The sequence below is a fragment of the Oryza glaberrima genome, chromosome 2, assembly GCF_000147395.1.
Source record: "Oryza glaberrima chromosome 2, OglaRS2, whole genome shotgun sequence".
NCBI lineage: Eukaryota > Viridiplantae > Streptophyta > Magnoliopsida > Poales > Poaceae > Oryza > Oryza glaberrima.
Genome location: NC_068327.1, coordinates 25,626,689 through 25,649,581, shown reverse-complemented (window position 1 = coordinate 25,649,581; position 22,893 = coordinate 25,626,689). Strand labels below are relative to the sequence as shown.

The 22,893-nt window shown below is 46.3% G+C and overlaps 5 protein-coding genes across 10 annotated transcripts; 1 reads left to right on the top strand and 4 right to left on the bottom strand.

Moving 5' to 3' along the window:
- The first annotated feature begins 201 nt into the window (after positions 1–201).
- On the top strand, positions 202–5,438 carry LOC127761201 (transcription initiation factor TFIID subunit 4b-like). The gene is made up of 12 exons (XM_052285453.1): positions 202–695; positions 1,238–1,333; positions 1,490–2,155; positions 3,193–3,296; positions 3,398–3,485; positions 3,574–3,709; positions 3,807–3,862; positions 3,936–3,992; positions 4,075–4,218; positions 4,701–4,766; positions 4,835–5,084; positions 5,181–5,438. The coding sequence occupies exons 1-12, from the start codon at positions 348–350 to the stop codon at positions 5,354–5,356; spliced, it is 2,187 nt and encodes a 728-aa protein (XP_052141413.1). The 5' UTR covers positions 202–347; the 3' UTR covers positions 5,357–5,438.
- Positions 5,439–5,688: 250 nt separating this feature from the next.
- Positions 5,689–9,272, bottom strand: LOC127761200 (serine/threonine-protein kinase D6PK-like). 4 transcript variants are annotated; one of them, XM_052285449.1, is made up of 4 exons: positions 8,986–9,272; positions 8,610–8,759; positions 7,284–8,489; positions 5,689–6,769 (listed from the first exon to the last, which is right to left on the bottom strand). In XM_052285449.1, the coding sequence occupies exons 3-4, from the start codon at positions 8,471–8,473 to the stop codon at positions 5,887–5,889; spliced, it is 2,073 nt and encodes a 690-aa protein (XP_052141409.1). In that variant the 5' UTR covers positions 8,474–8,489; positions 8,610–8,759; positions 8,986–9,272; the 3' UTR covers positions 5,689–5,886. The 4 variants fall into 4 exon arrangements, with proteins under 4 accessions (XP_052141409.1, XP_052141411.1, XP_052141410.1 ...); XM_052285451.1 differs by having other exon boundaries at positions 8,630–8,759; XM_052285450.1 differs by having other exon boundaries at positions 8,640–8,759.
- A 3,377-nt stretch (positions 9,273–12,649) lies between these two features.
- On the bottom strand, positions 12,650–15,680 carry LOC127761097 (probable enoyl-CoA hydratase 2, mitochondrial). Its single transcript, XM_052285316.1, has 8 exons — positions 15,456–15,680; positions 15,189–15,358; positions 14,312–14,386; positions 14,005–14,095; positions 13,846–13,897; positions 13,372–13,475; positions 13,164–13,240; positions 12,650–12,995 (listed from the first exon to the last, which is right to left on the bottom strand). Exons 1-8 carry the CDS (start codon positions 15,610–15,612, stop codon positions 12,819–12,821), a joined length of 903 nt encoding a protein of 300 aa, XP_052141276.1. The 5' UTR covers positions 15,613–15,680; the 3' UTR covers positions 12,650–12,818.
- A 648-nt stretch (positions 15,681–16,328) lies between these two features.
- Positions 16,329–20,365, bottom strand: LOC127763291 (probable enoyl-CoA hydratase 2, mitochondrial). Of its 3 annotated transcripts, none has more exons than XM_052287942.1 (8): positions 20,040–20,365; positions 19,017–19,186; positions 18,195–18,269; positions 17,950–18,040; positions 17,790–17,841; positions 17,099–17,202; positions 16,940–17,016; positions 16,330–16,774 (listed from the first exon to the last, which is right to left on the bottom strand). In XM_052287942.1, exons 1-8 carry the CDS (start codon positions 20,173–20,175, stop codon positions 16,595–16,597), a joined length of 885 nt encoding a protein of 294 aa, XP_052143902.1. In that variant the 5' UTR covers positions 20,176–20,365; the 3' UTR covers positions 16,330–16,594. The 3 variants fall into 3 exon arrangements, with proteins under 3 accessions (XP_052143904.1, XP_052143902.1, XP_052143905.1); XM_052287945.1 differs by lacking the exon at positions 20,040–20,365 and adding an exon at positions 19,575–19,964 and having other exon boundaries at positions 16,331–16,774; XM_052287944.1 differs by lacking the exon at positions 18,195–18,269 and having other exon boundaries at positions 16,329–16,774.
- A 189-nt stretch (positions 20,366–20,554) lies between these two features.
- Positions 20,555–22,556, bottom strand: LOC127763290 (phospholipase A1-Ibeta2, chloroplastic-like). The gene has a single exon (XM_052287941.1). It carries the CDS (start codon positions 22,407–22,409, stop codon positions 20,775–20,777), a length of 1,635 nt encoding a protein of 544 aa, XP_052143901.1. The 5' UTR covers positions 22,410–22,556; the 3' UTR covers positions 20,555–20,774.
- Between the last annotated feature and the right edge of the window lie 337 nt (positions 22,557–22,893).

The window sequence follows — 22,893 nt, the reverse complement described above, 5'->3', positions numbered from 1 at the left end:
ATTTGCACACCTGTGTGCTTTGAGTTGGTCTCTTGTTTTCTTTGCTTTTTAAAACTTGATGTCCATTTTACTTGCAGGTTGCTGTTCCTATGGACTTCACATATCGTATCTTTTGAATATTGCGATCACCCCATTTTCTTGTTGAGGGTACATGAATAATCGCCATTTTTGCATTTCAGGTACTTTACCCCAGAATAGCAGTGATGTGTCAAAATCTATAGTTGGTCAGGTGCAAGCAGAAGAGCAGGAAGGAAATGGCCAGGCAAACCAACAAGCAGTGCAGCAACATATGATTTTAGCAGGCCAGTTGTCTCAGCCAAAATCGTTAACTGAAGGTTTGGAAAATAATGTCTACCCAATTAACGGAACACGATCACCAGCCAGAACAAGAACCACCACATTCTGAAAACCATCTGAAACAGGCAGAGCCAAACAGCTTCCAGTTCGCTGAAAAGGAAACAGGCTATGCTGGTCTACAGAATTTCACAGGCCCCAAGGTGGATGTGGGTCAGACTTCAGGAGAGCAGCAGCATGTAAAACAGATGGTCGGTCAGCAAGCACCACCTGGTGCACAGGACGCAAGGAAGCGGGGATACCAACCGTCTATACCATTTAATATGTTGATTCCAATCCTACAGGCTCATCTTGACAGAGACAAGGATATGCAGCTTCAAACTGTGTGGGCAAAACTTAGGGTGCGCTTTTGTCTCACTCCTCTGTTGTTAGCTGCTGTTTTTCATCAATTTGATTGGCTAGGGAAACTACACAGCCTTGTTGAGGCGAAGTGGGGAGCAAAGTTAACCTGCTTCGCACATCTATTAATTTGTTCAAAGTTATATATCCTCTATGTTGTTAATATCTTTGTTAGACTTCTAAAATTTGTTGCTAAAATTAGGACTTAGGGCTTGTTTGGTTTGTGGCCGAACCCAACCAAGCCAAAAGAAAGAGGCCGAAAAATTGGCATTGCCAAATTATTTCGCTTAGTACACTACATAAATGCAACTTTGGTAGTAAACCAAACAAAAGCCTAGCCAATTATTGCCATTTTTAATCCATTTGAAAAAAAGAGGCGCCTGGGATCTTTTTTTTTTTTTTTTTTTTTTTTGGGGGGGGGGGGGGGGGGGGGGGGAGGGTGAGATAAATGAATGCTAGCAAAGATGCCTCATCATTTAAAATGGAGTTTGCACCATTTCCACTGAAATGAAACTAACTCAGCTGTACCATTCTATGTTTGTAGCGTAATGAAGTTCATAAAGATGATTTCTTGAGAGTTATCAGGAACATCGTTGGAGATCAAATGCTAAAGCAAGCAGCCCATAAAGTTTTTGCACAGGTGAACGGATTGTGTTAACTTCATTGCTGCCATTTGTTTCCCTGATAACTGTTTAATAAATATCAATCAAGTTTGATGAAAGTGAAGTCACTCTTAATTGTCATGTTGGACGAGAGATTACTGAGTAGGAAATATCTTTATTTAATTTGTTTTCAGATGCAAGCCCAGGCACAGAGAAGTGGCCAGGCAAATGCAAATCAGCAGGCTAATGCAAATCAGTATTCTTTACAATCCCAAGTATCTTCCAGCGGTTCGGCTCAATTACATGATCAGCAAGTTCACGTGTCCACCACACCTAATCAGGGCCAAAAAAACCAAGCATTGTCTTCATCCCAAACCTTTGTGCAATCTGGCACTCAGGTACAGAGCAGTATGACTGCTCCTGATAATTCCATCCAACGGCCAGATGCAAAGGGAATGCATGTTACGCCGAACCGACCTCCTGTTATGAACTCAGCAATTTCTGCACAAACAATGAACAAACAGCAGCAACCCACACAAGTCCAGCAAGCCTCACAGCAAATATATGGAACAACTAATCGCCCTGACCAGCCATACACTAGGCCAATCGGTGGTTCAACACCTCTTAGCTCACTGAGTTCAGAATCAGAAATAAGGCCTTCCTCGCATCCTGCAAAAATGGAGATTCTTCCTTCTCATCCAATGACACAACAAAATGCAGCTGCGCAGCAAATGCAACAGAACAAGGATGTGAAGACTAATGCTTCTAATCCAAGGAGTAATGCAAAGCAAGATTCGGGGACAGGTAAGGGTCGTGCAGTTGGCACTGGAGGTTCTTCAACGAAATCGCAAGGGAAGCAGGTAATTCAATTCCTGCATCATCTCACCTATCTGTCTTACGATATATTCAAATCAAATTTCCAGATTCATATGCAACCCAATTCCTCGATCCATCTAAATAGTCTGAATTACCAATAATTTTCATTTATGCAATTCCCCATGTTACAAAGGGATAGTTACATGCATAAAAAAATTCCTACAAGTTTATTTGCATTCCATCACAATTAGTTTTTGTTGGACTCAACACAATTAATTTTGATGAACGCCATAATAAACGGAAATGATCAATGTTAGTGAGATCTGATGCCATAATTCTTCAGGTAGAAGATTGATCAAACTTACCTAGGATAGCCTGCACTTGATTGTATCAATATCTTGGAGGAATGGAAATATGTAGTACCAGAACAGAGAACCTCCACTGTTTTGAAGTTTTAATTTTTGCTGTTACACTAAGTTGCATACAAATTCACTCAGTAATTGCCCTTTTTATTTGCTCATACGACCACTCTTATCATTTTGAGAATGTGGCCATCTGTAGTACATCCCGCTGTTACATGCAGGGTTATTTCATTGTTATCAAGGTGTTTACTAAGTAGTGGCCACTTGCCCCACCATCTGACACCTCACCTGGGTCCCTGTGTCTGGACAGGGCCTTAACACCTGACACAAAAAATAGGGGATGGGGGATTGGTTCATGGAGAGGGCTAAACATTAGTCACAACTTTTGGGATCTTTGTTTTTCTGCCATTTCTCTTTTCTCAATCTATTTCACTCCAGTTTCCTCTACTTTCTGCTGCATCCTGGTCAACCAGGTGATGGCTTGAGTGCTTTTTTTTTTTTTGTGAAGGCCTTATTATCCTATGAAAATAATTTTGTGAAGGCCTTATTTCTGAGGAGTAACATGTGATTTAGTCAGAAAATGGCTGAAAGTGTATTTGGTTGATTTCCAGTTGTATGGCTATGCATGCATATACTTCAATAGGTTCACAGCAACCATGAAACTATTATATGCCTTCTCACATGTAGCTGTACGTATAATTATCTGACTGGACTGTCAGGGCCCCCCTAACGTTTCCACACCTCCCGCTGCAAAGAGTAACAAGAAAACTGCTGGGCAGAAGAAGTCATTGGAAACATCAGGCTCTACACCACCCCCTCCTAGGTTTTTGTAGTTCATTTCACCCCATATGCTCTTTCATTAGCAGATTGTTCAGTACATTCAATTTTTGGATAATCCTAAGGTGATTTCCTTTTTGTCACTAGCAAAAAGCAGAAGACTTCTGGAACCTTCCAAGAACAAAGCTTCGATCAACTAAATGATGTCACGGCTGTTAGTGGTGTTAATCTTAGGGTACGCATCTCCCTCTATGATTCTCATTTGATGTTTGTTTTATTTTTGTATATCCTCTTTATATTCCATCACTGTTTTACTTTAACAGGAAGAAGAAGAACAGCTACTCTCTGCCCCAAAGGAAGAGAGCTGGGCCTCAGAAGAAGCAAGGAAAATTGCACAGGAAGAAGATGGCAAGCTTTTTCTGCAGAAAGGCCCACTTCTGAAGAAACTAGCAGCAATCGGTTAGGACCTTGGAATTTCATATTGACACTGTAAAACAATATTACATGGCAATATATACTATCGAAGCAATACTAACTGATGAAACATTTTTCACAGTTCCTAAATGCAATTTGAAGAGCATTGGTGGTGATGTTGAGCATTGTTTATCAATGGTGAGCTATTCATATGATTGTCCTTAAGAATTTTTTCAGAGTAATGCAGTATATCTAACATAAATGCCTTCAGTGCGTGGAGGAGCGATTGCGAAGATTTATCAGTACTCTCATAAGAGTTTCAAAGCAGGTTATTTTACACAACATTCAATTACTAAATTTATGGTATTGTTGTTATTTTGATGTACTAACCATGATTTTCTTATTGCTAGAGAATTGACACAGAAAAGTCTGGCCATCGACTAGTTATAACATCAGATGTTGGCCGGCAAATTTTGCGGATGAACCAGAAAGCTAAGGAAGAATGGGATAAAAAACAAGCAGAGGAAACAGACAAGAACAAGAAACAAAATGAGGTGTTCCATAATATCTATGTTATTTGCTTGTGTACAATTTTGCATGACATGCTTGTTCCGTTGAACTATCATGTTATTACTATGGCACACCATCTTCAGTTATTTATCACTACCTTTATGCTGTCCTAAGTCCAAAATTATTATTTGTTGTTCTTTTATCCATTTTTATACTGAAATATCTAAACACCTCTCTCTCTCTCTCTCTCACACACACACACACACACACATGCATGCCTACCCCGCACACATCCCACACTCTCCTGTACAACTTATCCCAAAGGAAAACTGAACGATTTAATTAATATATTTCTATTTTCAATTTTGACACGAAACAGTTTATAAGCAGCTTCACATGAAAAGGGACTGTAGCAGATTTCTGTCTTCTCACTGTTGAAGATCATACATTTTTTATGGTTACGAAAGGTCCATCAAGTTGCGATGTTGCAGTTAGTCATTCTAATTAACCATATCCTTACACACAGGTTGACGGCGGTGGCACTGTGGAATTAGACAAGGAAAAGGAGGAAACTCGTTCAAAGAATGCAAAGGTAACTTTACTAATGTGATATTTAGATTTGGTGGCAGCCCTTGTTTTCCTAATATGCTTTACCTGTAGCCCAACAAAGAAGAAGATGACAAGATGAGAACAACAGCTGCAAATGTTGCCGCCCGACAGGCTGTTGGAGGAAGTGATATGCTGTCCAAATGGCAACTGATGGCTGAACAAGCTAGACAGAAACGCGAAGGCCTTGATCTGGCTGCTTCTTCACAGCGCGGGACAGCTTCCAGGTCGCATATGGCTGGGAAAGGTCCCACAGATCACCACGAAGCTTCGAAGAGGACCCATTCTGCAGCGTTTGGAACTGGTAAATCAGCAACCTTGCATTGATTTATTTTCCGCCCTTTCATATTATGCTAGAAAATGCTGCAACTTCAGTATCCATGTCATATTGCTATTGCAGGAGGCATGAACAGGCAAGGCAGGGGTCCATTTGCAGCGTCTCATCCAAAAGGACCACAAAGAACTATTTCTATGAAGGATGTAATATGTGTCCTCGAGAGGGAACCTCAGATGACAAAATCGCGGCTGATATATCGGCTCTATGAGCGGTTGCCTGGAGATTCCACCAGAGATTAGGCTTGAATCGTCATTTATTTGGTGTATGTATGCACATTTGTGTAACAATATCGAGCTATAACTTATTGCTCTACTCCTTCCATTTTCTCTGGTTTGGAGTTGCGGGGCGTGGGTGGGTGTGTTGGGGGGGGGGGGGGGGGGGGGAGGAGGGGACAAAAACTAGTGTAACAAGTTAGCTGACATGGTACTCTTAGAATATGAACACATAAGATGTACTTCCAAACAAAATGGTCATGTAAAGATTATCACAGTGTAACAGATGGCAAGATTGCCCATTGCTGCCTGCTGGTGCATGCGCTTGCTCATTGTACTGTTATAATTCAGTGAGATAATTTGGAGAAATCCATTGTTCTGATATATTTCTTTCCCTGGGTTCCAGAGTGTTGGATACATTGCGCACTAAAATCGCGCTAAATCTAACACTGGTTACATTGATCCAGGAAGGAACACTGCATGCAAAACTACAATGAGACACCACACCTAAAATGCACACACTAGTGAGACTGGGCATTTAGCAACTCATTCATAATCTAAAAGAATTCGAAGTCGAGGTATTTCCCGCCGGACCTGACCTCGGCGCCGACCACCCTCTTGCCGCCGCCGCCGCCGCTCGCCACCGGCTCGGCCACGCCGTACTTGGCCGGCAGCTCGGCCTCGACATGCCTGGGCACCTCGGGAGGCGTGCTGCACCGGATGAGCGCCCAGTTGACGCCCTCGAAGAAGGGGTGCTGCTTGATCTCGGCGGCGCCACGCTTCACGCCGAGCCGCTGCTGCGGCTCTTTCACCAGGAGGCCCCTGATGAGGTCCCTCCCGGCGTAGCTCGTCGACGGCGACTCCGGGAACCGCAGCTGCTGCCCGACCACGTTGAACAGCGTGGCGCGGTTGCCCGACCCCTTGAACGGCGTCTTGCCGTAGAGGAGCTCGTGGAGGAAGATGCCGAACGTCCACCAGTCCACGGCGCTGCCGTGGCCTTCCCCCTTGATGATCTCCGGCGCCAGGTACTCGTGCGTCCCCACGAAGGACATTGACCGCGCCGACGTCGGCTCGGCGACGAGCTCCGGCAGGGCGGCGCCACCGCCCTGCCCCAGCTCGGACCTCGGCCTCCGGCCCTGCTTCTTGCTCCTCTGGCCGAACAGCTTGGGCATGAAGCACGCCGGCTGGATGCACACCGAAGAAGGCTCCATGCAAGCAGGCTGCACGCAGAACGAACCGCCGGCTCTCCTGGGATCGGAGTCGGACGCCGACGCTCTGATGAGCGTCGGCGACACCGCACACCGCAGCGAGAGGTCGAAGTCGGAGAGCATGATGTGGCCGTCGTCGCGCACCAGGACGTTCTCCGGCTTCAGGTCCCGGTAGACGACGCCCAGCATGTGCAGGTACTCCAGAGATAGGAGCACCTCAGCGGCGTAAAACCTGATCAGTTTTGCACATTCCAATTCCTATCAGTACTTCAACTAGCAGACAGTACTATGGGATGGTTAAAGAAGATGACAAGAATCAGAGTATATGCCAAGCATTATTACTAGCAGTTATTGCAAGTTTGCAACACAAGAAGTTACCAAGCAGAAGAACACAGCTGTGCATTCTAAATTGTCATGCCATCGGATGCCAAAACTATACTGCACGTACTATTGCATACTATGTCCCAATCAATGCAGATTGATGTGTAAACATCAGGGACCCTGTGTTCATAAATACTGTAGTACTGTACTCCATGGCTGTTAGTCTGGAGAGAATATTTCAGCAGGCCAATTTCTCAAATATCCATCACTAAAAAAACAATTAATAGTTCAAGAAAATTAATGTATCATGGGTACAACTGTTGTTAAGATGGCATTGAATTTGAATACCAACATTAAAGGAGTGCTAACTAACATGTCAAGATAAATGGCATAGAATCATAGGCAAATTTGCTCAAGAAATTCACCTTGCTGCATATTCAGAGAAATACTTTCGTGGCTGCCGTTGCCGCAGAGTGTGCAGATCACCACCCGGACAGAATTCCATGACCAGACATGAGAACCTGTCAGTCTCAAAGTGTGTGTACAGAGTTGGAAGGAATGGGTGATCCAAAAGCTGCAGAATTTCCCTTTCAGTTTGAGCTCTGTTCAACTTCTTTCGGCTTGCTAAGGACGCCTTGTCCATTACTTTCATCGCAAAGTAGCACCTTGTCCCGCTCAACTCTGAGAGGTAGACGCTGCCAATGTCACCACAGCCAAGACGCTTGAGCAATCTAAAATGGCTCATCCCAAGGACATTGCCCCGACCCCGGACAGCTAGAATAGCCCTCCATCTAGGATCATTGCCCTTGTGAGGCTTGTTAGCACTTCCTGTGATGTTACTCCAGTTGCTGTCATCGCTAACGCCACTACTATCACTCGCTCGACTCATGCTGGTCTTTGTGCTTTCCATTGAGTTGCCTCGGGCGCTATCCTTTGCACTCTCACATGTCTTCTCCACGGTAAGGATGGATTCACTAGTTAGAACTCCACTTCTACATGTGCTTGTGGAGCTTCCCCTGATGCTTGTGGCAGCGACCGCACCAGTGCTGTCACTGCTACTGTGTGGGCTGACATTGCCACTGGGAGGGAAGGAGGCATCCCAGACGCAATCCTTCTCCTCCGAGGCTTGAGTTGAGGATACGGCTTCAACAGCATCTGGTGCTACCACAGCACAGTGCACCTTCCTCTCTTCAACCAAACCATTGACATTAACTGTGCAAACAATCACATCCGGCTTTGCATCCATGGCATGGACTGAGAGGTCCTCCATAGATGCTCCTTTGACCGATAGGCCTCGCATCAAGCACTCGGGTGGCTCAGGCTTCTCCTCGTCGATCGCGACATACACCGTGCTCATAAGATCCACATCAATTGGCTCCGGAGGGTGGCTCACCCCGGAGAATGAACTCCGGCCACCCTCGTCAGATGACTCCTCGCTCCGAAAACTCTCCTCACCTTCTGCCAACAGATCCTTCTCATACTGCTCTTGTGAGCTTCCCCCTTCCCTTGATGGATTCAGCACAACTGATTTGAGCAACTCTACATTATTTGGCAGCTGAGCAGTGGCCACCAAAGGGCCCTTTGGCTCCACAATCTTATCAGCTACCTCCATCATCCAACTTTAGCATCACCTGCGCTCAACCACTGAGGTGATTACTCTCTCAAAATAATGAAATTGAAGCAGTTTTGAGCATTAAAAGATTCTTAGAAATAAGCAAAGCTCCAGGAAGTAGGGACCGCAGGCAACCAACCAAATTACAATTTCAAGAACCTGAAGCAACCTGCAACTTGTCTGTAATTGAAAGGATTCCAGCCACCAAGAAATCAAGAATCCACAGCCTGCTCCTCCAATTATTGGTGCCCAAAGAGGGCAAATGTAGGAGCCGGGAGCACTCTCAGTTCTGCAGAGAAATGCACAATAATCAGCTTAACACGCCAAATTGGACATGGATTTGTGAATGGAACTCTAATCCACTGGAACTAGACCAAAAGTTTATCGAATCCTAAAATCCTAAAAGCAAAACTAAGCACATTTAATATCTTCGCGCACATAACCGAACAGCAAATATTTCTACTTTCCCAAGAAACCTGAACGAGCCTGACCAAGAGGGGGAAAAGAAAACTCACCTTGGATAACTCAAGATGGAGATCCCGGAGCGGCTTGAGCTCAGTTCAGTCTCTCTGTCTCCCAGCCATTCTCCAGTCAAGCCTCGCCCTCCCCCCTGATATACTGCTACTTCCCGAGCGACCTCACCTCCCACTCGCACCACGTACTTCCGCACCGCGTGATTCGAGGAGATCGAAGTGGGAAGAAGGGAAAGCAAACGCGAGTCGTGGAACGGTGGAGCCGACGAACTGAGAAGTGGGGGAGTGGGGAGGAGGTGTGGGGGGTAAAACAACAAAATTTAAAGGAAATGAAAATTTACTACTCCAGCGAGGAACAAAATGGAAAAAGGCTACTGCAGTATCACGAGAGAGTGAGAGAAACAGTGATAATAACTTGAGGTCTTTTTCAACGTGGGAGTTTTCTCTCTCTCTTTTTTCTTCCATAGGAATTGGTTTTTGTTTGATACGGGACACATTTTTATCACGTGCTATCTGCCTATCTTTCGCTATCCCTCTCCATAAAAAAAAAAAGAGGCAAACCCCAACATTTGACCGTCCGTTTTATTTAAAAAAATTATGAAAAAATTAAAAAGACAAGCCATGCATAAAGTATTAATCATGTTTTATCATCTAGCAACAATGAAAATACTAATTATAAAAAATTTCATATAAAGCGGACGGTCAAACGTTGGACACGGAAACCTAGGGTTTGTCTTTTTTTGGACAGAGGGAGTAGATTATACTCTCTCATTTTTTTAATAGATGACGCCGTTGACTTTTTCTCGTATGTTTGACCATTCGTCTTATTCAAAATTTTTATACAATATGAGTTGTTTTATCATTCGTAGTACTTTAAGTGTGATTTATATTTTATACATTTGTATAAAAATTTTGAATAAGACGAATGGTCAAACATGTGAGAAAAGGTCAATGACGTCATCTATTAAAAAACATGGGTAGTATTATGATTATTAGTAAAGGAGAAAAGGATATTACAACGTTTATTATAGAGACTATTCCAAATTATTAATTCCTCTATCCCATAGAAGAATTAGCCTTTAGTACTAATCTTAGTATCACGAATATAGGCATATCTCTGTACAGATTAATTGTATTATAATATATTACATTAATCCTATAACATTTTTTGGGATTAATCCTATATTTATTTATTTTTAGGACGGGAGAACATTAAGTCATTAATCTTTTTTTTTACACCCATTATTAAGAATGCGTACTAGGACTATTACTACTGCGAGGTGAACTGATAACTGCATGCTTCCTACTACTACCGGCCAAGGACGCTGGGCCTACATGCCTGGCTCTCCAGGGCCAAGGGAGCCCCACATGTCACCATCCTTTCACGGCAGCGGAAGCAAACCCATTAAACGCTGATGCTTTGTGGCTCCAAATCGCTTTCTCGCTGTGAGTAGTTTGCCTATCTACATGTACTTGTGCAGTTATGCGAGTGTACTAAGTACTAACAAATCTGTTGTCTGAGCGTACATGTGTTTATACGAGCGTCCGTATCTACACCGTGTTTCAAAAAAAAAAAGTTATCTCCGTGTAATACCAATGGATGTGTTGATGTGGCATTTTTTTTCCTGCGTTCTACTGATGATGTGTCACGTTACAAAAGGCAGTGTGTACTAGTACTAGATAGCCCTGAAACTAAACACCATTACATAGTGCTTGGAACTGATTGAGCTGAATGGCATGCAGTGCCAGATGCCATATGCCATGCATGCAGATTACTACTGCATAATCCTCCTGTCCACCGGTCTCAGCCTCTCAGGTCTTCACCACGCACAGCTGAAAGCCTCAGTGTTGCAGCAGCAACCAGGGCTTCCGGTTTGCAGCTTTCAAATCTTTCGGTAAAACCACCGGAGGATTTCTGCACGCATCCTTTCTGAGTTCTGACCATCTGATAGTTTGATCCTAGCTCATGGCTCTATGGAAAGCATCACGCAATCTGTCAAGGAACAGAGAAATGATCGAGGGAGGAGGAGGATCACAAGGTAGAAATGATGATGATTAACTCTGCTGCTGAAGATCCTAATACTAGTATTACTAACTACTATCAGCTGGACCCCCATTATATCAGACCAAAACTGTTAACCATCGGGATTACCCCTGCAGAAGCAATAATCAATCAATGGCCCCATGCAGCAGCAGCAGGGCCACTCACTCTCGCTCTCTCTTGTGCCTGACAGGTTCTTGACATGAAGAACATGGCGTGTGTTTCTGGCTGCTGCTCCCTGGCCATGCCATGATCTATAGCCATTGGAATCGGGGAAAGTTGCAGCAGCTGAGAGACCCAAGAGCTTCTGGTCTTCGTGAGGCGTCCGTCCGTCCATCGCGCTCATCAGTGGCATGAGTGGAACGGAATGATGCCTGGTTGCTTCGGCCAGATCAAAGCATGTGAGAATCTGAAGGGGACTCGTCTCTCTGCTTTGCTTTACCAGCCACCGCCATGAGAGAGAGAGAGAGAGGGAGAGAGAAGAGCTCTAGACTTGCATGCTTGGTGTGTTTTGCCTTCCAAAGCTCATCAGTCATCATGGCCGACTTGCATGACAGACAGGCCTGGCAGTCTCTCGAACAGCACATTCATATTCTTTGATCATTTTTGCTTTGCCTGTTTTTAGCCGGGATATTTTACCTTTGCTCTTTTTGTTTTTTCCCTGTAATTTGGGGCATGTAGTTAAACAATTATACTCCTTGACCAATGAACTAACTTGACGCCAGCTTAGAGCTCTCCCTGATACTTCCCTTTTTAATCTGTTTCACATGTTTGTTCATTGTCTGATGACTTCCCTTTTTAATCTGTTTCACATGTTTGTTCATTGTCTGATTTGTATCTGAAAGTGTCATTGTACAGTGTTTGTTCAGTGACCGAGGAGATCAAGAGCGTACCTGTTACAATTTGTCCACTGCGGACACTTAGTCCCTGAATCTTTACGAGAGGGAAAAAATGACTATTTGACACCATCAGATTTAATGTTGGGAGATTTGGTATTGCTAATTATTCACTTGATTTTACCCACACCTCGCATATTCTACCATTTTCTTCCCTTTTTGCCTGAAATTTCAATCTGAAAAGCCTCTGATATGCACTCTTCTTTTTTCACTTTGTTTCTTTGCTTTACCAAGACCAGTATTCTTTAGCACAAACCGGCAGAGTGAGCAGCAAGCTCTCTCCTCACGCTATGCATTTATCATCCCCATGTCCTCCCCAAACATCAAATATTCAATATCTACATCGATTCAGTATTTGTGTATGTCCTTCTCCAAGCATCAGTTTTTAATTTGTGCATTGTAATGTTAGGGCTTGTTTGGCATGCATGGAGGAAAGAAATGGACTTTTGAAAAAGGTGCAAGACACTACTCCAATCTGTGTAAGCAGGCCTGAGTTCTAGACAAGCAAAAGGTGATGCCGGCCAATGGATTGTACAATACTACTAATAAGCCGGAAGGAGGCTAACAGGTAGGCTCCTTTGTGTTACCCATTAGTCGTCAAAAAGTGTTCTTTGTGCTGCCCTTTTGTAGCCAGCAAGACAAGGGTACAATGACATGACAAAACTGCAACATCTTTACAAGCCACTAATGCTTTTCAAGGATAAATAAGGCGGTCTAAAAGTAGATTTGCTGCAGTTTTCATATTGCAGTGCAGAGAACATGTGTAACCTTATTAACTTGATAAAATGCAGCATGAATTGGCAGATGTATCTTGTTCTTCTTACATGTATGGAGAAAGATATGAACACAGTAGAAAGTCTAAAAATAACCTGCTCAACCCTTCTGGATGTGAGAAGCTCAGTTGAAAGCAACTTGCAATTTTAACACCATTTACAACCTTATTTCCCTGTGTATACAGGTTTCCTTTTCTCAGCAAATGCAGCTAGACCTTCAAGGCGATCTTGAGTGTGCAGAACTTGCTCGTAGCATTCTTCTTCGACAGCCAATCCGGCGGACAGATCTACCTCCATGCCTTGATTGATGGCCTTCTTAGCCATTCTTATCGCTAACGGACCCTGAAAGAACAAATGGTGCTTAGATCGTCTACAAGAACGGACAGAACAGTGATCCTGTTGAATTTGATTCAGAAAGTTCATTATCATTTGTAGAAGCTGCTCTATCAGAGATCATGAACATCTCAAACAGATCAAATATAACATGTTACTCATTCAGAAGCCTCTTACTTTCTGATTTATCTCCTGGGCAAGTTCAAGAGCCCTTTTATAAGCCTCCCCAGCGGGAACACAGTAGTTTACTACTCCTGCAATGAAAACATACATGTCGTAGTGGTTCTTCTAAGAAGTCATATAAGCTTTTACTAAGAAATCACACCTGTAGAAATAAAATGTAACAAGACTCCTCTCAAAAAAGAAGGCGCCAGGCCAACCTTACCCATGGTTACAGCTTCTACTGCATCGAATCTACGACCAGTGAATATTAATTCCTTTGCTCTGGACTTTCCAACAATCCTAGGAAGACGCTGCGTTCCCCCAGCTCTATAGATTGTTACAAAGTGATGTTAACAGCAGAAGCACACCATTTTGCTTGAGACATTTCAACAAAAATCAAACTAGTTCCACTATGATATGCTATTCAAGTACGATAGAACAGCATAACAAACTTTTCGATAGGATGCAATTTCCCACTTTGATATGATACACGGGGTTGCTGCACTAGAGCAAGAGAACTGTGAAAAAAAAGGGAACAGGTTTGGCATATACTGGTGGGTAAATGACTAGATTTTTTTTGACGCAAGGTAAATGACTAGATTCACAAGCCAAACAATACTCCCATGTTATTTAATAAAGTGCCAGCTACATTTATAAAAATTACTTACAAAAGTAAAGCGCCATCTTGAACACATACCCAGGAATAATAGCAAGGCCAGTTTCTGGCAAGCTAAATGTTGCATTTTCCCCTGAAAACACAAGCATTGAAATGTTTGAGTTTTGGAAGGAAGGAACAAAACTCTTTGATAAGATGGATGGAATATGATCAATTGATCACTGCAGGTTGAAAGAGTACCACATATACGGAGATCACAAGAAAGAGCCAATTCTAACCCACCGCCAAAAGCAGCTCCCTCAACAATGGCAATTGTAGGAATTGAGAATGCCTGGTTGTGCAAGATGCATTTTGTAAGTATTCTCAACATACTCTAAAAATAAAACTTACATCAAGGCTTTAGAAAAAAAATAGCTAGAATGTGAAAGATGAGCGTGCATAACTACTTATAATTTGAACCACGAGTACCATATATTGGTTCACTAAAATCTACTAAGATACAATGGATGTAGCAAAATATATTTGAATCATGCACCCAGAAGCAAACCTCAAAGGACAGGAATGTAGATCTTAGGGAATTGACAAATTCGCGAACTTCGCAAGGGCTCATTAACCTCCTTTCCTGTCAACAATTTATGTATAACGGTTATGATTTTGTTTATGATCAGCAAAGGACAAAGGGACATAAGTACTTACAAAGCATTCACCATTTTTTTCCTATACTATAGCTACAATGCTTTTAGTTCCATAACTGACACAAAAGTTATCTACGCCGTGGTGGATAGCACTTATTTCAAATGCTCAATAATTCAAACAAACTTCTTCAATCAATACCATCTGCACAAGGACACTTTGATTAGTTGGTGTGTACACTTGTACTTACTGACCATAGCTAGCCAGTAACCAGCATTTCAACCATCCATCTAGTAAGTCATAACGTATATGAGGAATTGAGGACATATATACATATCCCTCTTAATAAGTCGGACCCTGCTACTGCTATTAACCCTTCCAAACTTGTTGATAAAAATATTGAAACAACGGTGCCAATCCATTTGTTTCTCTCCATCCGATATTTTTTGAGGGACTAGCTTCTCAATGCTGTCACAACTCATTTAAGCCTTGATTGATGTTTGAAGCTCCTGATCATGTTGAGTAATGAGTACGTCAATCATCAATTTTCCAGATCTCCCTTAAAATTAGAACACTCAATTAAAACATCACATTAACTCAAAATTGAAACATACCAACCTTGCCAAAAAAAAAAAAAAAAAAAAAAACAGTGAACCAATCCTTATCTACTTTCAGACTCTTCTAACAACTGCTTAGCTAGAGTATGCCACAAACATATAATCCTTAATCCTTATCCTACTGTGAGCAGAAAACCTATCGAGATTTAGCAGAGGAACTGATAGAGCGTTCACCTTGAGATCAGCGCCAGCGCAGAAAACCTTCGGGACGGAGCTCGCCAGCAGCACGACGTTCGCCGTCGCGTCAGCCTTCACCTTCTCGATCGCGCTCCGCAACCCCTGGAGCATCTCCCTCCCGATGGCGTTCCTGGCCTCCGGCCGCTCCAGCCTCATCTCCACGATCCCTGAGTCCAATCATCGCAGCTGTAATAAACCACAAACCCCAAAAGAGGAAGGCAAAAAAAAAAAAAAATTGACAGGAGAAGCGAGCAAGTGACGGACCGGAGTCGGGCGCCGAGAGCTTCTGGAGGCGGACGGGCTCCTGCTGGGCGAGGATTTGGAGGGCGCGGGAGAAGAGTGCCAGGTGGGCGTTGTTCGCCGGCGCGCGGCGGCCGGCGAGGTGGCCGGAGACGGCGAGGATTCCCCGGAGGCTGCGCATGCTGGAGCAGCAGCGGTTGGGTCAGGATGGGAGGACCGGAGGAGTCGTGTGGGACTGTGAGTGTGGAAACGAGCCGAGCGTAAAAGGCTCGCTAGAAGGGCGGCTCAGCTCGGTTGGAGAAACGAGGTAAAACAGCAGCTCGGCTCGGCTCATTGACGGGCTCGAGCCAGCTTGAGGCTGAGCCGGTGACTAAGATGTGGCAGGCTGGCAGCGAATTTTTTTCATTTTTCAATTTTTTTCTTTTAATATTTAAAGAAATAATCTATCGGCGCAAAAAATTACAAAAATAAACCCTGCCGCCCTAGTGGAGGGCGGCAAGCTGACGTGGCAGATGGCGGCTCGACGGCGCCATCTGTCACCATCTGCGAAAATTGCATTTAGCCCCTTGCCGCCCAGGGCTAAATGCAATTTTCGCAGCCCTAAAGAGCATTTGGCTGGTATTTTTTGCATCTGGATACCAGCCAAAAAGTATTAGGCCCGGGTTGGCTTTTTTTTTGCTTGGGAGCCCCTTGCCGCCATAACATAGGGCGGCAAGGGTTTTCGTGCAAAAAAAACCCTCCCTCTCCCGTCTGCCGTCACCGCCCGTCCCTCCCCTGTTTGCCACGTCAGCTTGCCGCCCTAGTGGGGCGGCAGGGTCTATTTTTGTAATTTTTTTTTGCACCGATGGATTATTTCTGTAAATATTAACAGAAAAAAATTTAAAAATGAAAAAAATTCGGCTGGCAGCGGCCTGCCGGCAAGGGCGAGGCCCAGGAAGCCTCGGGTGGGCCTACAGGCCAGCCCAGGAAGGTTGGTCCGCTGAGCCCAACAAGCCACGAGAATTACAAGAGTTGGGCTTCTTGTCTCGAACCTACCTAGGCAAGTGCAGGAGAATTCATCGACACAAACTTCTTTATTTACTCTCGACTAAAGTCACCGGGAACGGGCAAGCGAAGATGATCACCACGACACCAAATGGCAATATACTGTATACACAGATAAACTACTTTCCTGAGTATACAGGTTTCCTCCTCTCGGCGAATGCGGCTAGGCCCTCAAGGCGATCCTCCGTGTGCAGCAGCTGCTCGTAGCACTCCCCTTCGACGGCCAACGCGGACGGCATGTCTGCTGCCTGCATCCCTTGATCAATGGCCTTCTTGGCCATTCTTATCCCCAGAGGCCCCTGGAAGAAAATAACAGGATTCAGAAAAAAGCTACAGATTGGAAAATGACTTCGTATTGTCACAGCACACTGTATGTGTTTGGTCAAGATCTTCATATGGCCAAAATTGTGGCTTCTGTTTTATTTGAATAGTCCTGTGTTCAAAGCCGACGATATGGTTCTTACTTTCTGGGCTATCTCGCGGGCAAGTTCAAGGGCTTTTTCATGAGCCTCCCCTGCTGGAACGCAGTAGTTTGCGAGTCCTGCGTTTCAAACATCCAATTAAACCTCATTTGAAGAAGTGCAAGTGAAGATAATAGAAGGAAAGCGTAAGGGAACTCTTACCCATCATTACAGCTTCAGTTGCATTACATCTACGGCCGGTGAATATCATCTCCTTCGCTCTGGACCTTCCAACAATCCTAGGAAGACACTGTGTGCCCCCAGCTCTACGTAGTACAGTAAAAGATGAAGATTATCTGCTCAAGCTGAATATTTTCATTGAAGAAACACATTTTGGACTGTAATTTATTTATTTATTTATTTTTGTCAACGTAAAGAATCGTTTATATGTTGACTAAAAGAGGTATTGGAAATAATGATGAGTGGGTCATCCTGAATCTGGAGCTAGCTATAGCACTCACAAGTGCACAATGATCGACTCTCTACAATTTTAGTGCTAACCTAAAAGAACATTAGTACATTACCCACTGATTGTTTTATTATATTTCTCCTAGTGGATCAGATTATCTTTTCATTGCCAAGCATAAGCAAATACTACCATTAAGACAGAAATTCTTGTCAGTAATATTTAATATGAACATTAGCTCCACTAATTAATTTTCTTTTTGAGCAAAATGAAATCTTTCCTGGGTGTTGGACTTTGATGTAAACAGATTGCATTAAGATGGGAAATTCTAAAGTATGAAGACCTGCCTTATTCTGGTAGGTAAGTGCATATTCCATTTAGTTTCGGATCATCTTGACAATTTCACGAGAAACCTATGTACAAAAGTATGGAGTACTAGATGCATACCCAGGAATGATAGCAAGTCCTGTCTCTGGCAGTCCAAGAGTTGCATTTTCTCCTGGAGGGGTGAACACATTATTTCAAAAATTTGAAAGAAAGGAACAATGATTATGTCCATAAGATGGGAAATATTGAATTGCTCATATACTAAGACAAAAGGAAGCACCACATATACGCAGGTCGCATGAAAGTGCCAGTTCTAGCCCACCACCCAAAGCAGCTCCTTCAATGACAGCAATTGTTGGAATAGATAGTGCCTGAAAAAACAAGATGTGGTTTTTATATACACATAAAGAAAAATGCGCCATGTATAGGATCTGAAATTAATGGGCATAGTTTCTCATAAAAACACTGGTCCACTCGAGGGTGGATGCCAACAAAAAAAAAGCTAAATACTGAATAAATACAGACCTCAAAGGATGAGAATGTAGATCTCAAGGAATTAGCATATTCTCTAACTCCAGAAGAGCTCATTAGTTTCTGTTCCTGTCATGAACTGTTGCTCTGTTATCTTAGCCACGTGGATTGTAAATTTGTAAGCAACAAAAAACAACATGTAGGAACAGTATAACATGTTTTTGTTAACATCATCTCATGATTTTAATATAGTCCATGAGATGGTTTTGGTTCTTTAACTAGTCTAGAGGTCAATATTTGGTTTAATGGCAACTACAAGTACGAGAAGTCAAATAAATTGGTTGAGAAATCAATATCATCTGGACTGTGCAAGATGACTTATATTAACTTCTAGTACCAAGTTTTAAAGCTTAAAATGATCTGTCTGGTTAAGCAGCTATTCCTCTCTAGAACACAGCCCCAACTAGTAATTGACCCCAATTTTTAATCCTTTTTTTAAAGCATGACATCCTCCTTTTCTCTTATAGTATGTTCTTTGAGATAGTGACTCCTCCATATGCTGTCCCAGGATCGCAATCATGATATTTCATTTTCTCCATGAATCATTTTCTTCGTGACACGCCATCACAGTATTTCTTTCTATGAATTTCGTTTTCAGCACTACACCAAGCTCATGGATCCATATTTCTTACTCCTGCAGTTTTTCCACAGCTACTGAGCTACTCCAATGTCTTTGATCGTTCAGAATTCGCAGTTGCATCTCAACTGTTCTCACGGCCATTCTACTCAAATGCGAAACGCTCTAATCGATCTGTATTAAAATATGAAGTATGAAAACACATGCTTGCATTTCCAAGTAGTAGAATAGACAGAGACCTTGAGATCGGCGCCTGCGCAGAAAACTCCAGGCACGGAGCTCGTGACCAGGACGACCTTCACGGTGTCGTCAGCCTCAACCTTCTCGACCACACCCCGCAGCAGCCTCATGGCTTCCCAGTTGATGGCGTTCTTAACCTCCGGACGCTCCAGCCTCAGCTCTACGATTCCTGTTTCCACCCACAAATTTAGGAACCGCAATAAGGGAGAATTTTTAGAGCAACTCTTTCAGAAAAAAAAAAAGGATTCTTCAGAAAATTTAGGCAAAGGCTAAAAGCCATGCTGATCCCCGGGTTAACAGAATCATCAGAAGATTAGTAGTAGACAAGACATGAGAGGACAATCTTTAACAGTCCTTAATAGACCCTGTCTTTTGCACATCGACATTGTTGCTATCACTGGGTAGCATCACACACCCCATCAGAGATAATTGAAGGGACCTCTGCAGTACTACTAAAGACATATTGTGAATTGAGTGGCTACTGGCTACTGCTGGAAGGGATCAAGAAGTTGATGGCTTTGCAGCAAAGTACAGCGTCTCCCAAGCCCCTGACCCACCTCCTTGTACCGCTCCACTGTTCCAGGGCCTCGCCGACGCCACGCCGAGTCGCCGATTCCGCTCGGCCGGGAACCGATGAGATACAGAGCGAAGCGGGGGATCGGCACCCACGCCGCGTCAGGAGATGGCGGCGCTGACCTGAGAGCACGAGAGGGAGCTGCCGCGCGGGAGGAGGCCGTGCCTGGCGGCGGCCGGAGAGGAGAGGGGTGCCGTGCCGACCGCCGGCGACCCGACCCATCGAGTGCTCCGATGGTAACATATTTTGCGGAACAGCCCCTCCTTCCGATCGATATTAATGGCAGCGATCCAAATTTCTGCAGAATACCCCCTATAGGTTTTGCAAAATACCCCCTCTCCCTGTTTCGATGTTTTGTGAGTTGTGACCGGAATTACGGCGATAGATTTTGGAGGAGAAGAGGGCGAATTTACAGCAACCCTAAAAAAAAGGGTGAAGATTCACGAACCGCAGTCGGGTGCCGAGAGCTTGTGGAGACTGACGGGATCCGGCGGCGCCAAGATCTGGATGGCGCGCGCGAAGAGCCCATGGTGGGTGCGGGTCGCCGGAGCGCAGCGGCCGGAGGCGGCGAGGAGGCGCCGCATTGTGGAAGTGGACGGATGGGAAGAAGTGAAGAACACGGCGATGCGCGCTGCTCATGCGGATGCGGGTGAGTTTGTTGGCTGCAGCTGGAGATGCATCCAACGGTACACGTAAGACACGACACATCACACATGAACAGTCACCAAGTGCTTAAGCTTGGAACTGCACGAGCATTCAACATTTTTCTCCTGTTGATGTTTCTGAAAGACGTTGATAGTGGAAGACGAGGCTACTTGCCGGGCAAAGCTTTGATCGTTTCTAGTTTTACTACCTTGTCTTGGTAAAAAACAAAGAAGGGAAGCAGTCAATAATTTTCAGTGACAAGAGATTGTACTTCTCTTTGAGTAAAAAACAAAGAAGGGCTTAGCAGTCAATGGAGTAGTTTTCAGTGATAAAGATATAACAAGCTTTCACTCGCATAATGTTTTTCCTTTTTTTTGCAAGTATAATAGTTTTTATGTACTGTACATACATACGTCAAATGACAAGGGAAAATCTTTTTTCCCGCTGACACCCCTGACTAACGAAAGAATTGTTGGTCTGCTTCTACAAAAATTTACATAATTAAGGGCTCTTGGAAGAAGACGTCAATCTCGTCGTCTCACGAGGAGGGGCTCGCGACGGCGCAGTTCCCGTACGCCATGCTCCGGCCGACGTCCACCGGCGCCGAGGGGTCGACGCCGAGCTCCCGGGCGCGGTTCACGTACTCCTTCTTCACGTTCCCCCTCTGCATCTGCAGCAGCCGGATCACGCTGCGGCGCGCGTCGTGCCGGAACGGGCGGCCCGTCCCCGTGAACCCGTCGATGAGGTGCAGGTACGCCTCCAGGTCGTGGCGGCACGCCGGGCCGGCGTCGGGGCGGAGGCACGGCGAGTTCTTGCTGTCGATGCGCAGCTCCGCGCCGACGTGCTGGTACTGCTCCTTGGTGAGCGGCAGGCGCGGCGCCACGCCGGGCACCTTGGTGACCATGTCGCCGGCGTTGACGATGCGCAGGACGTTCACCCTGCCGCTCTTCTGGAGCTTGTCCACGAACGCGGCGTTCCCGACCTTGGGCCCGCCGAAGGAGACCACGGCGACGGGCGGCGCGTCGGGGACGGTGGTGGCGATCTCGTCGGCCACGAGGAGCGCCAGGGCGCCGCCGAGGCTGTGGCCGACGACCGTGATGCTGAGCTCCTCGCCCTTGTACTTCTCCATGAGCCGCCGCACCTCGCCCATGACCTCCTCCGAGAGGCTCTTCACCTTCTCCCCTGCCGTCTTGTACAGGCTCCGGAATCCCCGTGCCACCTTGGGCTCCTCCTGCCCGCCGCCTTCGCCGCTCTCGCCGTCGAGAGGCACGAGCGAGGCGCGCAGGTTCTCCGCCCACTCGAGGCAGGTGGCCGTCCCGCGCAGCACGATGGCGATGTCGCGGCGGCCCATGCGGGCGACCTCCCGCTCGGACTCGCACACGGCGACGTATCCGATCCAGTTGGACTGCTGCGTGAGCCATTCGGGGGTGTTGGGGCGCTTCGCCCACGGCGGCATGGACAGCGCCGAGGTGGCGAAGAGGCTCCGCGTCGGGCGGTAGGAGCGGTCGGGGAGCATGAGCCCGCGGTGCCTCGCCGACGCGGTGGGCAGCGAGTGGAACGCCTGGTACGCCGCCTGGACGAAGTCGCCGTAGCGGAGGAGCTCGCGGCGGAGGTCGGAGTCGAGCGGGTCGAGGAGGCCGGCCCAGCCGTCTTCCCCGTGGAGGCTGCGCCAGCGCGGCGCGATGGTGCTCCTCGGCGAGGCGCGCGGGGAGTCGGCGGAGAGGAGCTGCTGCATGTGCATGAGGCTGCGCGGCGACATGTGCTCGTCGGCGGCGGTGCGCGCCCGCATCCCGGGCATGGGCACGAAGAAGGACAGGTTAAGCGCGTTGAGCAGGCCGTGCCTGACGTTGAGCGGCTCCAGCTCCCCGTCCTGCTGCTGCCGCTCCTGCTTGCTCGCCGCCGCGTGGCTCGCCGGCCTCGGCACCTGCGGCGGCTTCCCGAGAACCCGGTCAAGGTTGGCGATGTGCGCCCGGGAGGCCTCCGTCGCCGCGGAACCTGCGAGCTCGGTGCCGGAGGAGGCCGACCGGATCGACTGCGAGCTCGGGTTCAGCGGCGACTGCTCCCGCCGCGGCGCCGCCCGCTGCTGTGGCGTCGGCGAGGCATGCCTTGGCACGACACCGTGCACCTGCGCGGCGGCCGGTGGCGAGGTGACCGCGGCTGCTGCAATTGGCATCTGCTGCTTGGGTCAACGTACAAACGAAACTACTACTACCACTACCGCTTACCGATCAGCCGCTGCTCGTGGTTTCGTTGGTTATTAGTTGTGTGCGAGCGAGAGATGACTACAAGATGGGCTCTCGGCGTGGTGGCTCTTTTATAGCGAGAAGGGGGGAGAAGAGGCCGCCACGGCACCACTACGGAACGAGCAAGTGGTTGGCTGGATGTGGGACGGGGTCACCGGTGCCCTACGTCGCGGGGGATTTGGGAGCGAGGAGCTGCATGCTGGTAGGCCACCGCCCCACCGCGGTCGCGCGCCCGGGAGGGCAACCGCGGTGCGCGCAAGAAGACTTTTCCGGGTCTTCGAGCGTGTGACAGCGTGGATCGTTTTCGCCGATCCAGCCAGCCAGCCAGCCAGCCGCAGGTTCCGAGTCCAACGTTACAGCCGGGTGACGCGAGTATACGCGGTGGCATACTGGCATGGCACCTTCACCTTGCTA

Excerpts from the sequence above, each read along its gene's own strand:
- LOC127763290 (XM_052287941.1), bottom strand. The coding sequence starts at position 22,409 with ATGCCAATTGCAGCAGCCGCGGTCACCTCGCCACCGGCCGCCGCGCAG.
- LOC127761200 (XM_052285448.1), bottom strand. The coding sequence starts at position 8,473 with ATGATGGAGGTAGCTGATAAGATTGTGGAGCCAAAGGGCCCTTTGGTG. Across the intron at positions 6,770-7,283 it reads TTCTCTGAATATGCAGCAAG|GTTTTACGCCGCTGAGGTGC; the intron begins GTGAATTTCTTG and ends AAAACTGATCAG.
- LOC127761097 (XM_052285316.1), bottom strand. The coding sequence starts at position 15,612 with ATGCGCAGCCTCCGGGGAATCCTCGCCGTCTCCGGCCACCTCGCCGGC. Across the intron at positions 14,387-15,188 it reads GCGCTGGCGCTGATCTCAAG|GAAAGGAGGTTAATGAGCCC; the intron begins GTGAACGCTCTA and ends AATTGTTGACAG. Across the intron at positions 13,476-13,845 it reads GGCCTTGCTATTATTCCTGG|AGCTGGGGGAACGCAGCGTC; the intron begins GTATGTGTTCAA and ends AACAATCTATAG.
- LOC127761201 (XM_052285453.1), top strand. The coding sequence starts at position 348 with ATGTCTACCCAATTAACGGAACACGATCACCAGCCAGAACAAGAACCA. Across the intron at positions 4,767-4,834 it reads CTCGTTCAAAGAATGCAAAG|CCCAACAAAGAAGAAGATGA; the intron begins GTAACTTTACTA and ends CTTTACCTGTAG. Across the intron at positions 5,085-5,180 it reads TTCTGCAGCGTTTGGAACTG|GAGGCATGAACAGGCAAGGC; the intron begins GTAAATCAGCAA and ends TTGCTATTGCAG.
- LOC127763291 (XM_052287942.1), bottom strand. The coding sequence starts at position 20,175 with ATGCGGCGCCTCCTCGCCGCCTCCGGCCGCTGCGCTCCGGCGACCCGC. Across the intron at positions 19,187-20,039 it reads GCTCTCGGCACCCGACTGCG|GAATCGTAGAGCTGAGGCTG; the intron begins GTTCGTGAATCT and ends GGGTGGAAACAG. Across the intron at positions 17,017-17,098 it reads AACTGAAGCTGTAATGATGG|GACTCGCAAACTACTGCGTT; the intron begins GTAAGAGTTCCC and ends TTTGAAACGCAG.